The 17,418-nt window shown below is 37.8% G+C and overlaps 1 protein-coding gene and 1 long non-coding RNA gene across 2 annotated transcripts in view; one reads left to right on the top strand and one right to left on the bottom strand.

The window, feature by feature from the left end:
- The first annotated feature begins 3,362 nt into the window (after positions 1-3,362).
- The window catches only part of arhgef40 (Rho guanine nucleotide exchange factor (GEF) 40), a 34,913-nt gene continuing 20,857 nt past the window's right edge, over positions 3,363-17,418 (top strand). Inside the window, exons 1-5 of the mRNA XM_026943234.3 lie at positions 3,363-3,613; positions 12,011-12,100; positions 12,464-12,571; positions 14,456-14,741; positions 15,811-17,062. Coding sequence (XP_026799035.2) covers positions 3,611-3,613; positions 12,011-12,100; positions 12,464-12,571; positions 14,456-14,741; positions 15,811-17,062 — 1,739 coding nt within the window. The 5' untranslated portion in view covers positions 3,363-3,610. The remainder of the gene's footprint in view (positions 3,614-12,010; positions 12,101-12,463; positions 12,572-14,455; positions 14,742-15,810; positions 17,063-17,418) is intronic.
- On the bottom strand, positions 8,075-16,094 carry LOC117596340 (uncharacterized). The gene is made up of 3 exons (XR_008301159.1): positions 15,954-16,094; positions 11,968-14,706; positions 8,075-9,164 (listed from the first exon to the last, which is right to left on the bottom strand). It is a non-coding gene; the product is annotated as an uncharacterized LOC117596340 (long non-coding RNA).

Here is a 17,418-nt window from a genome sequence, read left to right as displayed (position 1 = left end):
GTAAGAGTAAAAGTACACATCTTTAAATATACTGTAAAAGTACAAGTTACCCAAAACATTTACTCAAGTAAATGTAACGAAGTAAATGTAATTCGTTACTACCCACCTCTGCAATCAGAAATGTTGAGAACCAACCAATCATCACAATCTTAATGAATTTGGGTATGTTTAAAAGCATTTTTAAAACACAGAAAGTGCTGAGATCATGTAGAAATGACGTTTTACTCACCGGCATAAATGTGTCCGCTAACTTTGTTCCTTCCCTTAAATACTTACCTTCATGATAATTTCCAAAATGTTTAGACTGATGATTCCCAGTAAAGCACACTACCAATTATTAATGGGCTTGCCTGCTTATTTATTTATTTATTTATTTATTTATTAGTTAGTTAGTTAGTTAGTTAGTTAGTTAGTTAGTTGGTTATGGTTTTTATTTTATTTAGTATGTGTACATTTTACATGATTTAAACTTATTTAGCTCATCCTTGTTCACAGCATTTCATTCCCTTTACAAATATTTCACATTGTTAGTATCAGAATCTTACTTAACATGTAACATATTCAGTAATCTGTAACCAAGACCTAATAAAGAAATTTTCATTATGCAGAATTAGGACAACATCCAGGAATATCAGGACTGATTTTGTCTAAAATCAAAGACTGACAATATCCCATCTGTTTGTTTCAATATTGTATGACTTATTTAGCCAAATCTAAACAAACCTCTGGATTTGTGTAACTGAACACTTATAAATTACTTATAAATAAAAATATCAAAGAAAATTTTGATACACAGAATAACACAATGTTCTCTCAAATCAGTAGTTGGTGATTGTGTTTTCTTTGTAGTGTATCTGCATTGTGAATGAATTCTTAATATGAATACATAAATGTAACTGACATGCTACTTTATTACGTCATAGCACCTTGAGCATCCACTTAACCAAACTCTGAATATGAGGAACCTTCTCTACACAAATGCTGACATAACGAGATATTTAAGTCAGCCTATCCCATCCCTATATTATCTTGTTACATATAGATGTGTCTGAAGTGTTTTCTACATATATTTTTTAATTTTCTTATGTGTACCATGTAAGCCAATGCAAAAGTTTCACACTACTACTACTACTACTACTACTACATACTCTCCCATTGTGGCCTAAAGACACCTCATTCCACACCCATCAGAATATTGCCATCTCACTGTTTGACAGATAAAAATATAAAAATTATGCTTTAGAAATAGTTAAACAGTGTCCATGCAAGATTGCGAACTGAACTACTAATTTAGAGCTCAATAAGTACATTGCACATTTATTTTGGTCTGGAGCCTATAAGCTAATTTGTTACTAGTAAAAGTTTGAAGAGTGAGCTGGTTGATGCATGACGACTCTAACAAAGTTCCACGGTTCCCAGTTCAGTCCCCAGCTCAGGTGCTGTGCATCTGACGTGGAATTTCACAAGTTTTCCCATGTCCAACATGTGGGTTTCCTCTGGGTTCTTGGGTTTCCTCCCACCTCCCAAAAACATGCCAGTAGGTGGATTGGCTATGCTAAATTACCCCTAGGTGTGAATGAGTGCCATTCAGGATGTATTCCTGTATATTCCTTGTGTCCGGTGCCAAGGCTGGGATAAGTTTCCAGAAAAGAACTGAAGCAAGACAATTTATTCTACTGTTTTCCCTTAAATTTGAGGCTTATGAACAGCAGATGTCGCCACTACACCATTTTCTCCATAAGAAACATTAAGTGAAGTGACTTGTGGCCAAGTATGGTGACCCATACTCGGAATTTGTGCTCTGCATTTAACCCATCCACACACAGTAGTGAACACACACATGGAGCAGTGGGCAGCCTTTTTTGCTGCGGCACCCGGGGAGCAGTTGGGGGTTCGGTGCCTTGCTCAAGGGTCTCACCTCTGTCGTGGTATTGAGGGTGGGAGAGAGCGCTGGTCATTCACCCCCCCCCACCTACAATCCCTGCTGGACCCGAGACTCAAACCCACAACCTTCAGGTTCACCTTCGGGTTGCAAGTCCGACTCTCTATCCAATAGGCCACGACTGCCCCCTAACATGAAATGTCCTGGAAATGTTTAGGCATTGTATGGAGGATGATGATTACAGGAATGTGGCTAGCTTGTTAAATTTGATTACATTAAAGCCTTTTGTAATTACTTGCATAGCCACTGTGTAGCCCATGCACACTAACCCTAATGCGTATGACGTCATGCAATATGTTGCAATAATAATAATAATAATAATAATAATAATAATAATAATAATAATTGTCAAATAATCGTTATCACTGGTCGGTCACTTCACTGGACAGGAATGTGATGCAAAAACAGACTTAAAAATAATTGAGTCTCATTTGATTCACTTTCCTTTCATGGATAAAAATCCATCCATCCATTTTCTACACTGCTTATCCTACACAGGGTCTTAGGAGAGCCTGGAGCCTATCTCAGGGAACTTGGGGCATGAGGCAGGGGACAATTGGACAATTTAGAAATGCCAATCAGACTACACATGTCTTTGGACTCTGGGAAGAAACCAGAGTACCCAGAGAAAACCCCCAAAGCATGGGGAGAACATGGAAACTCCACACACACAGGGCAGAGGCAGGACTTGAACCCCTAACCCCAGAGGTGCGAGGCAACAGTGCTAACTACTGAACCACTGAGCCTCCTAGGGATAAATATATTGGAGGATATTTTGATGATCAGGCACATAATAAACCTTACATTTTAAAAAAGTAACCTCTGGGTACTAAGGTTATGAGCGATGGAACATTTAGGGTTTGGCATTTAGCTACAGAGATCAGTTTCCCCATGGTGTATAAAGAAAGTGTGTGTGTGTGTGTTTGTGTGTGTGTGAAAAGGAAAATTGGTACGTGGTTGAACAGTGTGTCGTTGTTTATACACTCTGGAGGGGAACTGCTGAATAGTTGGAGTGATCAACAGCTGTACTTGCGCCTCTATAGCGCCGCTGTTCTAAATGCCGAGGGCGGGACCTGAAAGCAGGGTTGCCAGATCGGGTAATTTCAACTCTAACTATTATAAGGAGTGAGAGGGTTAAACATTCGACTAGTAAAGAAAGTACACCTAATACATCTAGATCATATCTAGTTAGTATTAGCTGTAATTTAATAAAAAAATAGAAACCTAGTATGTTCATTTGAAACTATTGTCAACATAGTCTAATGTATAATTAAATCATATCTAAGTTCTTATAATGTTGTTATCATACTTAAAGCAACGTATTAAAATCATTATTTTCTCAAACATTGCTCTAGTGAGTTGTGCGCGTTTTAAACTTCTACTGAAAAGCGAGATTTGAACCCAATCTGGCAACCCGGGCTGCCATCGGCTGCAGTCTTGGGACAAGCGCGTCTCACATAGCACTCTCAAACTACAGAAGACAAACCCTAATATCATGTCATGCAATGATCGTCTTCAGCATTTTTATCAGACATTCAGACTGACAGACACTGACACGAGCTGTTTCTAGAAGAAGTGTAAATCTGGGATTTACTGATGATCTTGGATCACATGTCGGAGAAGAAGGGAGATATAACGGCCATGTAGGCAAAGACACAGAGCTCAGTCATGGTAAGAGCCTCAGGCGCAAATTCACTCCTTCAGCTTTTCTATAAGCAGAGATATGTTTGTTTTTATTTACGAGCCATGCATGCATATGACCTGATCTGCTTTGTTTTGCTTTTGTACCCTTTCTATGTATTTGCATCTAAATATTTTTCTTTTCTTTTTTTTTTTCCATTTTAATCCCTCTTTTGTACAGAATGAACAACTTCCATTAAAAAGCATCTGTTCTGATTCAGACTTCCTGTTCTTATCTCTAAAGCAAATTTGTTTGAAGAGTTGGAATGTGGTTGTTGCTGAGGGAAATCCCCTCTTATGGCACTGAGGAAATTTCCTAAAATTGCATTTAAGCTGCAAGCTGTACTGTAGTTTTATTAATGGATGATAACTTTGATATCAATTCAGTAACAATGCAATCATATAAGTTTCAGATTTTTCATAGGCTGTAGTTTGTAGTGGGTTCGTATTACACTTGTACACTGCATGAAGTAGAGAAGTTCTATTAAATCTAATGCAAAGTAAATTATTTCTTATTCATTATGCATGATGTTTGAATAAAAGGTGTAAAGGAATGCCAGGAAAGACAGTAAATCAATGTTTTTCAGTATAAGCAAGTATACCTAAATAAACTGATGTACTCAGAGCCCCACTGTCACGCGGGACTATGAGGGAAGCTGTCCCAGGTCCAGGAGAATTTAGTAGTCCAGAATAGACATGCAGAATAGTACTGTCTGAAATGCTTTTATTTAATAAAAATGATAGGCTATTCATCATTTGCAACTCATCGGATAAGTTGTGAATACCCTTTTTGTAAAAAAACATTTTGTAAAACAGTTTGGTCTGCTATGTTTTCACAGTAACAGCTTCTCTGCCCACTGAAACTATCATGGCTAATTACAGACATCTGGCTATTAGTTACTTTCAATAATGCAAGTTTGCTAAAATTTCACATAAGAAAAGAAATAAGTGTAAGCAAACAGAATGAAATCTAGTTTGCATTAATCACAAGCCTGGGGGTACCTAATAAACTGGCAACTCATTGTAACTATATACATATAGAATATTTCTTCAGATATAACAATATAGTAACCTAATAAACTCTAAATTTGCTGGAAGTACCTTTTAATTGTAGATATTTTGGACTTTTTAATTCGCTGTCCAAAATGACCAAATAATGCATAATATGCTTTAAGATGATTAACTGAACAATAAACTGAGAGAAAAAATAACGAATGAAGCATTTTGGCATGTGCTGTTATAAGAAAATAATCAATGATGATGATGGACCCCAGTGTGAAGTGAACATACCATTACCACCTCTAAGTATTTTCCTATAACAGCACACCCTGAAGTGTGTTATTCCTCTACCACAGTAATTTGTCAATAATAATTTCTTTATTTATTATATTTTTTAGCTGTTTATAGTTACGCTTAATGTCCGATAAACAAGTCACTTATTCACTGTAAGTACATTTAATCAGATCATTTTCGAAGGATATTTTTGAAAGACATGAGACTACTTAAGCAAAAGCAGTGCAGGTTGTTAGGTCTACAGATGCTTCTGCCATCTTATTTGTTTGTTGGGCTGGCAAGATCAGGAAGCAGTTATGATCGGTGGACTCTGGCTGTAGCAAACTAACATGCATGGATGAGATTGGTTAATAACAAACCACAATAAAACAAGCTGCTGTTTTAACCTTTAATACAAAATCCCTGTGCGGTTTTAATTATCACGAAAGCTAAGAAAGAGACACCGAGCTGCATATGGAGAGGGAAAAGGCAGCACACAATTTGAGTTTGTGCAGACAAAACAAGCTCTATAATGGTGAAGCCAGCATTTGGTGTGTGGGACTGGGTGGAGTAGTTTGGCAAAGAGAGGGACAGAGAAAGGGAGGGAGAGAAAGAGGCCCACTTTATTTTGGGAGACGTAAAGAGCCATGGTGATGGTAAGGGTGATGCTGCATTTTCCACATTGGAAACGTAGAAAGAGAGAGAAGGGAGGATGGGAAAATGAGAACGAGAGACATAAGGAGAGGGAAAGAAAGGGGAAGTGAGAGAGAGAGATTTTTTTAGTTGGAAGAGGTGTGAGATGGAAAACCCCTGCACACAGACAATAAGTGCATGTATGCTGTTTGAAGCTTGAATATGGCATGTACCAAAAAATCATCATGCTGAATGATAGCAAAACAACTTGTTTGCATTAGCATATTTCAGATACAACCTAGAAAATTCTACCTAAAAAAGTAATTCAACCTAGAAAAGTTAAAACTCATGTTTACAAAAACGAATGTTGGTGTAACTGATGGGAAAGCACAACTGATGGAAAAAAAACAGAGCATCTTGTTGATCCCTCTGTTTTCCCACGCCCTTTCTCTGTCTAGTTCTCTTTCTCTTGGGTCTGCATTCTATCATACTGCTCCTTGCTATTTTCTTCTCCTTTTCTTCCACTGCTGGCTTGGACTCTCCCTCACTCTCTCTTTTCTGTACTGTGTCTGTTTAGAGGAGGTCTCCAGACTTTTCCGGTAGAAGCTGCACACTTTTAGGCTGGAGAGAAAGAGAGGAAGTTGAGAGGAAAGAGAGGAAGAGCAGAAACCTCCTTTATATACACACCCTAATGGACAGAGTGCTAGGTCACACACACATACTTACCACCCTGCATACAATATTTCCTTGCTAGGAGCTCAATCAGACACGAGAACACCATGCACTGGTCCAACAAATTAGAAGAAAAATTCTGATGAAAATATATGTACTCAAATATCAAACAAATGACAGAAATACTTAAAAATCTCTTCAGAGGTCTATGATTGATGTATAAAATCCATCCATATTTTGGATATTGGTATTTGCCCACCAAGTTAGATACAGTCTGGGAAAAAAATAAGTACACCCTTCCACAATTGTTAAGAACGTAATTAGCAGCCAGGTGTTACTAATGAAATGCACAAAATGAGTTAATCATCAAGAAGTATGACTAGCTCTATATAAGTAGATGTTCTATAAAAGCAGATGGTGTTCTGGAGCACTCAAATGTGTGTCTACATCATGCCAAGAAGAAAGGACATTAGCCATGACCTAAGAGAATTCATTGTTGATGCTCATCAATCTGGAAAGGGTTATAAGGCCATCTCCAAACAATTTGAAATTCACAATTCTTCAGTGAGAAGTATTATTTACAAATGGAGAGCCCTCACGACAGTTGCCAGGAGTGGGCGTCCTAGCAAATTCAGTCCAAGGTCAGACTATTTAATGCTCAGAGTTGGTGGTGGATAGGTGATGATTTGGGTTTGTTTTGCAGCCACAGGACCAACCAAAATTATTTGGACAAATTTGTAATGTTTGTAAATTGTCATTTTTAATATTTGGTTGCAAATCCTTTGCAGTCAATGACTGCCTGAAGCCTGGAACTCATAGACATCACCAGATGCTGGGGTTCTTCCCAGGTGATGCTCTGCTAAGCTTTTACCTTAGCTCCTGCTTCTACTTCCTGCTTGCACTTGGGGCATTTTAAGCAAGTGAAATGCATGCTCAGTTGGATTCAGGTCATGTGATTGATTTGGCCATTCCAGAACATTCCACTCCTTTGCCTTAAAAAAAGTAAGTCTTTTGTTGCTCTCAAAGTATGCTTCAGGTCGTTGTCCAGCTGCACTGTGAAGCGCCGTCCAATGTTTTGAAGAATTTGGCTGAATCTGAGCAGAGATATATATAGCCCTATACACTTAGGCATTCATCCCTCTGCTTTCATCAGCAGTCACATCGTCAATAAATACAAGGGAACCAGTTCCATTAGTAGCCATACATGCTCACACCATAAGATGGTATGCTTTGGATCATGAGCAATTCCTTCACTTTTATATATTCTTCTCTTCCCATCATTCTGGTACAAGTTGATTTTTGTCTCATCTGTCTATAGGATGTTGTTCCAGAACTGTATGGCTTTTTTTTTTTTTTTTTTTGCAAATTCTAAATTGGTTTTTGAGGCTTCCCCATGGTTTACATCTTGTGGTAAACCCTCTGTATTTGTTCTGGTGAAGTCTTCTTTTGATTGTTGACTTTGACACAGATATGCCTACCTCCTGGAGGGTGTTCTTGATCAGACCAACTGTTGTGAAGGTGTTTTTGTTCACCAGGAAAATAATTTTTCTGTCATCGACCACAGTTATTTTCTGTGGTCTTCTGGGACTTTTGGTGTTCCTGAGCTCTTTCTTTTTAAGAATGCACAAAATAGTTGATTTGGCCACACCAAATGTTTTTGTTATCTCTCTGTTGGGTTTCGTTTAATTTTTTTAAAAAAATTTCAGCCTAATGTTGGCGTGCTTCATTGGCAGTGACAGCACTTTGGACTTCATATTGAGAGTTAACAGCGTTAACACATAAAAATTGTTAAAATATGTTCACTAGATTTAGAAGTAAGTACCCTCAAGTTAAACATGAAAGTCTATACTTTGAAGTCATAATTTATTTCCACACCAATTTATTATAGCAGAGAGATAATACAGTATAACAATAACTTTGCGAATATCTAACCCTCAACCTGACTATTTATTAATAGAGTACTCTCTGCACTTTCAGCCTATTGAATAAGTTGTTTTGAGCTTTTAAAAGGCACTTTTGTGTCAAAGGGGACACATGACAAATTATTGTCCCGCTCAATGCCGATCTGACTGTTTATCATTCAACTTGAAAAATGCAGTGGCAGTAAAACTAACAACTCAAACAGAGGAGCCATTTCAACCACAAAGCTCAAGCAAAATACAATGCACATTGCATGAAAAGGGCAATAGCTCTCTAGAGAATATTTTTTTCTATTTTGCTTTCTCTTTCAGCACAAAATAAAATTGAAGCAGGTAAAATATATGTGGTGGTCGTGGTCTGGATAAACCCTACATATGGTCAAATTATGTTTTTTATATTATGTTTTCTTCATAATGTATGTATCTGGGGAAAAAAAAAAAAAAAAAAGGAGAGTTTAAGCATATTAAACGCTGGTAACTCCAGGCCACCACAAAAAAAAAAAAAAAAAAAAAAAAGAAACACATACAGTAGGAAAAAATTATTTTCTTACTGAAATGATGATTTAAAAAAAATCTAATTATTGGTAATGCATAAACAGTATTTATATATAGCACTTACTATTGCTGTTTAGTGTAGAAATAATCATTAAACTTAATGGATGCAGGTTTGGATCAAGTAATAATAGCAGTAATCAATAGGTCAGATTTCCTCATAACACTTACATAAGATATCAGACAATTTCATCAGTACTTAATACTAGACTAATAATATCAAAATAAATTTTGCAACTGTGTCTCATGCCCTAGTCATTTCAAGCGTTTCCCCTTTCTCTTCCTTTCGAGCGATTCAGCAGACTGTACAGTCTGATTCCAGCAGAAACAATGTGATCCAGAGACAATCCAAGGAAACTCCAGTTATATGGTGGTGTGTCTTTAAGCTGTTGAGTCCAGCACATAGTTTGGTGTGCTTGTTTTGTCTGCCACAGTGCTGGTAGTTGTGTGCCCACATACAGAAGGCCTTTGTGCAGAGGCTGAGTTATCAAGCACTGTGAAAAGAGTGAACACAGAGCAAGCGTCAGAGACTGCAGATTCCTATATGTATGCACATCCCAGATACAAGACAAATTTCAAGACGCATCACAGCATTGATATAACATATATATTTTGCTGCCTTTCTTGAAATCCAGTTTCAATACAAAAACAATATTGATTAACTGTTAGACATAACCATACTACTGGCTTTTATATTCAATTCTTGATTCTAATTGAAGTTGTCTAATACATTTAGTCATCTAATACATACATTTTTTTAACGGATTAAAAAATTTGCATAGGTCTTTGTGTGAGGACTTAGCATTTACTTAACATTTATGTAAGGAGTCTCCAGTGTCAGTGGTTTGTAATAGTGAGAAGAAAGCTGTGCCTTTAAAATTTATGACATGGGAAAGTATTTAGGACAAAGGGATTTGCAGTTGCTCAGTAACAGAGTTACATTTTTTTTCCTCTTATTAACTTCAAGAGAGAGAAAAAAATAGGCTTGTGCTGCTATAATATAAGTAATAACAGGATGTATTAAATGTAATTTAATTAAATGTAATTAAATGTAACTATGAACAGATAGAAAGTATAGTGCGTCTTACTTTAATAAATAGAATATTTTGCAGGTGGTAAATTGCTGTGGTATAAGAGGAATAATACGTGTCACTATAGGAAAATAATCAACTTTGGGGTGGTAACAGTAACTGTGCCTCATGTCGGGCTGCATCACACATTGATTATTTTCCTATAGCAGCATGCTAACTTACACCGAATTGGAAAATAATGATATCATCTTGTTTGAGAAAGATGTGTGGCAGTCTGCGAAAACCCTTTGGAAATTATTGTGGATCAGTTCTGGAAATGGTCAAAATGAGTCAGAAGAAGTCACAAAAAAGTCAGGTTTTGACCAAAATTCAGTTTTTCTGCCAGTAATACACATTGATATCTGTTTTTTAAGAAAACATAAATATATTTTAGGAAAACAATGTGTAAACATTTTTATATATGCTACTTTCTAACCTTGTTTTGGCAGTCACTCTGCCTAAAGATGTCTAAAACCTTGCTAGCTAAGTGAGCTAAGTGTGATGTTCTCACGATTTGATCAAGTTTTGCTTTGCTATATGCCACAGCGAAATGCACATAAGCCAAATCAATTCAGTTCAGAAATCAGATTTCACCTGAAACTTACACTCTGTTCACTCTTGGACAAAGTTTTTAATATGTTTAAATTGCCTAATAAATATACATTATTACAAATAAATTTAATCAACAGAAAAGAACTGACTGAGTTAATCAGGGATTATTTCCCCACTAATGTTAGCCTGAAGAGACGATGATGAGGCTTGTGTTTAAATGCAGCGAGTGAGTTTTGCCTGATGAAACAGAGACTGATGTGAAAGATGCTGATAAGTGAGAACTCATTTCCTATTATAAGTCTTTAGAATTTGGCAGTTTATCCATAAGTAGATTAGGTTATAAATGTTGAGGTAGGCCGAGTGTCTTGGAATGAAATGTTTAAATGTGTTTTTACATTGTTGGAGGTAACCAGACTTTAAAATACTAGAACTTTATGCTAAAATGCTAGAAACCTCTTCTTTTTTTTTAAACTTTTTATTGAGTTACATAAAAAAAAAAAAAACCTTATTACAGTTCAGGAAACCTGTTGTTTTTATAACTATATATAGTAGAAAATGTCAAAACTTGACCATGTGAATGGTTTTTCCAGGCTCCCACAAATGTAATTCAACAAAACTTTATTAGCTTTTCATGACTGATTATATAAAACCAGTACTCAGTAGTGGACACAGATGTTTGGACCCTTCTTATGTTCAGTTTAAGCTGTTATTTTGTTAATTAAACTATGGGAAAGCCAGCAGTCTCTTTACTTACCTTTACAGTAAGGGTAATAACAGTCAGCTGGATTTCTACATGGCCACATGGCATATGGTTCTATTCTTACTGTACTGACATGTATGGCTAGTAATCTGATCAGTTCAGACCAAAACAAGAAACAAGACAAAACAAACTATGCTTATAATGTGCTGTGCCTCACTGTTTAGGCCACATTTTAGCCTCCATACTGCCCTCATCTTTCTCTCCCTCTCCTTTTACTTTCTTTCCTACCACTTTCCTCTTAGAATTTGTTTTTCTTTTCCTCTCTTCCCACTAGTTCTTGGCCTTGCATAAAACACTCTGTTCCTGGCCCGTTTTCCCCAGTCATCCCTCACTTTTTTTTTCCACCCCCTCTTTTCCCGTTGCTCGTTTTCTGACCTGCCCGCCAAGACTCCACTAGAACTCCATACTTTTTCAGAATATCTCTCACTGTAATTATTGTCAGATGATCTTTGAGTGAGAGGAAGAGATGAATAGAGCAGAGGAGAGTGCGGAGCTGAGGGAAGTGGGGAGAAGTAAAAATAATAAAAGAGGAAGAACGTTGGAAAAAGTGAGAAAACATTTTGAGTTGCTGTGACAACTGTGCTGTCAGGAAATAAGAGAAAAGCCACACATTGCACGAAGGCTAGAGTTTGCAGGTGTTTTCTGGAGTTTTTATGTGGGCAGTGTGTGTGTGTGTGTGTGTGTTTATGTTTTGATGAGAGGGTTTAAAGGTCAGTGTAACTGCTTGAAAGAGCACAACAACCATTTGGCCTCCAGGAAGTTTTTGACAGCCCCTGGAACGCACAACAGGAAACTGTGTCTGTATGTGAGACGAACAAGCTGCCATCATTCTCTCTCTCTCTCTCTCCCTCTATCTCAAAGTGAATGTCAGTTAGTGTAATATTTAACATAACATGCAACATTTTGTTCATATACCTAATATTTTTTAATCTTCATTTTCTTGTTCGCTTTATCCCAGGGTTCGGAGGCGGTGGAGGACTGTGTGCAGGGGGCGCTCTCCTCCCTCTATCCCCCATTTGAGAGCACTGCACCCCCTCTTCTATCCCAGGTCAGTGGTTCTCTCAGGGACTCCATGGTTGTGGAAATTCTGGAACCATCACAGGAAATTACATTTCATTTTTTTCCACACCTGGAAAAGTATTGGAAAAAGAATTTTAAAAATCAAGTGTTGGAAAAATCATGCAATTTTTCATTAGCGCCAGTATTATCAACGCACTTTAAAGTAGATAGTTCTGGTATAACATCAAATAGAACTGCAGGAGTTGATTAAGAATACAGATGTGCAGTTTAGGCGTCCAAAGAATGAATTCAATACATCTGCTCTAAATCATGCAATGTTTTACATTTTATATCTTCTTTTCTTCTTCTTAGTACCATTTTTACGATATCAGTTGTCTGTGTGTGTCTTCAGGTTTTTTCTGTATTGGAGTCCACCTATCAGCATGACAGTTTAAGGTATCTGCTGGATTTCTTCATCCCGGCCAAACATCTTCTACACAGACTCCAGCAGCATGCTTGTGTAAGTATGCACACTCACCCAACAATAGTAAATTGCTTCATTCATATAGCAAAGGGCTGCTTAAATTCAGTTTTAGTAGAAAGAGTCACCACATCAGCACTTTGGAACAGTATGTTTTTGCCAAAGGAGAGTTTTCAGGACAGAGGACTTTCCGGTTTCTCTGCAATTTTTGTCTAAAATAACGAGAGAAAAAAAATGAGTCTGGAGAGGGAACGACTGTTTATAGCTGCGTGACGTAAATGATAACAGGAACTAATTTGTCTTGTGGACGTTCCACAACAAAATGTAACTAAAACAGTCATTCACTGACAAATAAATAAATGTAATCATTGGCAAATTGCTGCAGTATAAGAGGAATAAAACACGTTGGGGCGTGCTGTTATAAGGATATAATCAATGACTGTCCTGTTTCATTCATTAAACATAATGTATATGCTGTCTCATTCACAAAGTCGCTTATTCACTCATTGAATCCTGATGTGGTTTTCTTGTAAGCCGCATATTCTCTCTTCTCTCTGTCTGTATTTTCAGATATTCACTCTGTGATCATTCATGGTAATGTTTTAAACAGTGTGTCTTACTCAACAACATACTGATATACATTCTTACACTAAACATACACATATTTTTCCTCATGCTTTCACACAGATACACACACACACCACTGTATGATTACATATGAGTATATTTTATTCATTCATACACCAAAATTCTCTCACACACATTTTCTGCTGGCTCTGTTTTCATTGTCGCTATGAGGAACTGACTGGGACACGAGCTATGAGTCATGCTATAATTCTTACCATATGTGTGTCTAAGAGAGAAGGGGGTGGTGAAGGAAAGGGGGCTTGGCTGCTACTTGTGTGAGAAAGAAGTTAAAAAGGGAAAAGGGAGCAAAAAGAGAATGAGAGAGAGAGAGGAGTCTGGGGCTATAGAGGATTTATTGAGAAATAGGGGGAGGGATAAAGTAACAGAATACTAAGGCACACATTGAGAAAGTGGGACTGAGGCGCTGAGGCAGATAGAGAGTGTAGTAGAGGAAACTTAATAGATGGATTCAAATAAAATGACTATTGAAGTGGAAAGTTTCCACTGAATATTTTTTTTTATGTCTCACAAAATGACTAAGAAAGAATGATATAAAATACAGCTCTAAAGAGAAGGGTGGAGTTGGACAGAAGAAGACAGAGGGAAGAGTAAATGAAAGTGGAGCTGTGTGTGTTCCATAATATAATTTGGTCTTATGAGTGTGTGAAATGACGGAGAAGGTTGGAGAGCAGGGGAGTATGTCACTGGATAATTAAACTTGAAGTAAACTGAGAATCCAGCAGAACTTAGGTTGCTTATAGTGATTGAAGAGAAGGATCTTTAACAGGACACAAGAATGGAGAAAAGGTGGATGATGGGTCATAATGGTAATGATGTTAGGTGAATTTAGCTTTGGGACACAAGAGCTTGTTTTATTTGTGGTTATTTTTTGAGTGCTGGGTTCTCGCTTTTAAAAAGTTTCTCCTGGTAAACTGGTTCAAAGCAAATTTACTGGAAAGTAAGATGGAACAAAAAGTTGAAGATGCACTAAATCTCTAAATGTGTCTATTAAACATGTGCTGATATTTCTGGTGGGTCCAGAACCATATTTCTCACCACTTATATTTTTCGAACATGATTAAATTATGTTCCATGGTGTTAAAAGGTTTACTTTTTACTGAAATAGTATAGTAAGTATAGTATAAATAGTATAGTAATAGTAATACTATAAAAAAAGATGATTATACATATCCAGAGAGTAAATTTTTTAAATTATTGATTAAAAAAACAGGAATTCTTGGTAGTGGACTCAAACATTTGAAAGCCAGTTTTGTTACAGCACTCTCTCTTTTTCAGTCTCAGTATTTGGGCTGTTTGTTCCTGCACTCGGGTTGGCCTCTGTGTTTGGGCGAGAAGGTGGTGGTCCAGCTTTCTACTCTTGACTGGAGGCTCTTAAGAAGCAATGACTTCTACCTGCAAGTGGTGCCATTCTCCACGCGCTGTCCCCGCCTGGCCCTCAAGTGTCTAGCTTTGGGTGGCCGCAATGTCCAGGAGGTCCTGGTTCCCGAATCCCAGCACCCTCTGGTGTTTACAGCAGAGTGGCTGCACTGCATCAACAAGGAACGTGGTTGCAAGAGAGAAGGTGAGCTTGATAGCTTGATATTTGTATAGTTACATATTTACATTTACATTTACATAAGGTTAGAACATATGTACATGCAAAGTTAAACATTTGCTTTCATGATATTTCTTTATATTAATTCATTCTTAATATTCTTTTGAATCTAAAACAACTCATCTCTGTTACAGATTAGCACCCGTTTAAACTGAATCAAAAACTTAATTTACTTGAACTGATTGCTGTAATGGACATTAAAGCTGTGAAATTCTTTTGAAGTTAATGATCATATTGGAATTACTTAAAACATGTGTTCCCTACAACAGATTGACCACAAAATATTTAAAATGCCGATGGGAGTGAAAACCACCTGATTTTAAACACTATCTCTGGAACTTAGATCATGGGTAGACAATACTCTGGAAGTAGAAAAAAAATAATACATAGTTCCTTGCTACTCGTCTTCTCTGAGTTTATCAGTGGACTGCTAATGCACTTTTCCTGTATATATAGCCGCCTAGTGTACAGATATCAATGGTACACTAGTTGCTTTTTCTCTCAAGCTATTCATATTTTGAAGCATTTATCACCATCTGGTGTATGCACGTGGGTATAAACGGTATATACTGTTTATACTGTATATACCGTATAGCTACGAGTATAAATGGTATAAACAGTCACTTTGAGCTCCCAAGGACCCTGTAAGAATGCAGGATTTTTAAATAATTATAGTAATATATTTTGCTGGTAAGGGACAGTGTGTTCATGGTTGCTACCATTTGCAAGGGCCCCCCATCTGGTCAGCAACTTACAACCAAGTAGGATGTCACTTAGGGACACCAAAGAATCAGTCCTGAGTGTATGGATAGCTGCAATATACTAATTGGGTTTTCCTCCAAGTGATGCCTCGGAATGTTTGGGATCAGTCAGTCAGTTACTCAGTTAATTTTATGTTGGCAACTGTTTGGTACATGAGACTAAATGGTTAAAGCATTGTGTTTTAGTTTCTCTTCCTTCTAGAAAGCAAATTATTTGATTGACTTTTTAGAAAGCCAATCACTTCATTTTCTTTTGTTTTTTTCTTTTTTTTCAGGTGGAGGTGGTTTAGATACTTGTCTGGTTAGTACTTCTGATGGAGTGGTACGTATTCCGTGGGATGAGGTTGTTTACCCAAAATTGCTACACAACCCCACTGACATGGAGCTTCCTTCCACACATCCCCCTGCCCTTGACTACCTTTCTCCAAAGACGGGGAGTCTGGGATGGTGCTCTTCCTCTGGAGATCCTGACACCTGGTCCTGGGATGAAGAGGATGATCTTCCTCCAGATGGCGATGAGGCTGATATTGACTCTACGCTGCGCCGCCTCAGACAGGCCAGTGACGGATGTGGGGATTATGTGGAGCTTCTGGAACCTCGAGGAGGTCCGGATGGTGGCACTGATTCCAAGCAGCGCTACTTGGAGATGCATGGGATCTGCAAGACCAAAACTTTGCCGCTGTGCAGGCGAAGCAAGGCAATTCGAATTCGGCGGGGTAAGGCCTGGGGGTACGCGAAGACCGAGATTAGTGGAAGGACAGGGAGCTTACGTAGGAGGGACAGCAACAGCAGCGGGAAGAATAGTGGAGGTGCTCGCAAGGATTCGGTCAACTCTAGACCCCCACCTCGAGTCATTGATTTGGTCCGAGACAGACAGCTATCCCCTCAGTGCATTCAGGACTCAGATGAAGGTGGTGGAGATGCAGTAGTCTTGGATAACCGGGACCTTTATTTAGAGGGTCCATCCAAGGAGAGAAGACCTGGAGTGGGTGAGGAGAGGAAGGGAGCTGGAAGCACGCTACCCTGGGAAGAGCGCCATAGAGGAAGGGCCAGCAGTAGTGAGCTGAGCTCTAGAAGTAAATATATCAATGAAATAGACACTCATACTACAGGAACTATAGGGGCGGACCAATCAGATCAGGATCAAGGATTCCACTCAGACTGTGTTTTTGAAGATGATAAGTCATTGGCTGAAGGTGAAACACTGGCTAATGCAACAGCAGGTGTAAATAGTGTGTCTGATTTTAGCAGACATTTGGCTAACAGATCGAAAGCAAAGCTTAACACACAACCAGATTCATCTCAAAACAGGGAGTTAAACTCCTCCCACAATGATCAAAACACAACCAAAAACTCAGGAAACTCCAAAGGACAAAAAGGAAAATGTAACGAACATAGGAAACCAGAAAAAAATCTCTCTCAGTCGGGTACTGACAACATTGCTGGTGAAAGGCAAGTTGGGAAATTGGAGGAACGTGTGTGCCCCAAGGGAAAGGATGTCAAAGTGGGAGGATTTCGAGCACCCAGGTATAACATCACCAGAGGTGGGTAGAGTAGGCAAAATATACTTGAGTAAAAGTATTTTTACTCTAAAGAGTGAAATGTAAAAAAGAATATATCCTCCATAATCAACCTGAGAATGAGATATGGAAATATGAGAAAAAGTTTCAAAAATATTTATTTTATTTGTTTAAAAATACTTCAGTGACCGAGTTGCCATTTTAAATCACAGCTCATACAATATGAAGTGATACTCTATAAATCCATTTTATTCTTTTTGAAAAACTAATGGGCTACTGAAAAATTTGATTATGCTCAAAAGGTACATACTATTAGCAAAGTGATAAGGAGTTTTGTTATAGAACTTGATAAATATAATGTAA

This window comes from Pangasianodon hypophthalmus, chromosome 28 (assembly GCF_027358585.1).
Source record: "Pangasianodon hypophthalmus isolate fPanHyp1 chromosome 28, fPanHyp1.pri, whole genome shotgun sequence".
Lineage (NCBI taxonomy): Eukaryota > Metazoa > Chordata > Actinopteri > Siluriformes > Pangasiidae > Pangasianodon > Pangasianodon hypophthalmus.
The sequence above is the reverse complement of the archived record's forward strand: the minus strand, read 5'-3'. Positions and strand labels throughout refer to the sequence as shown.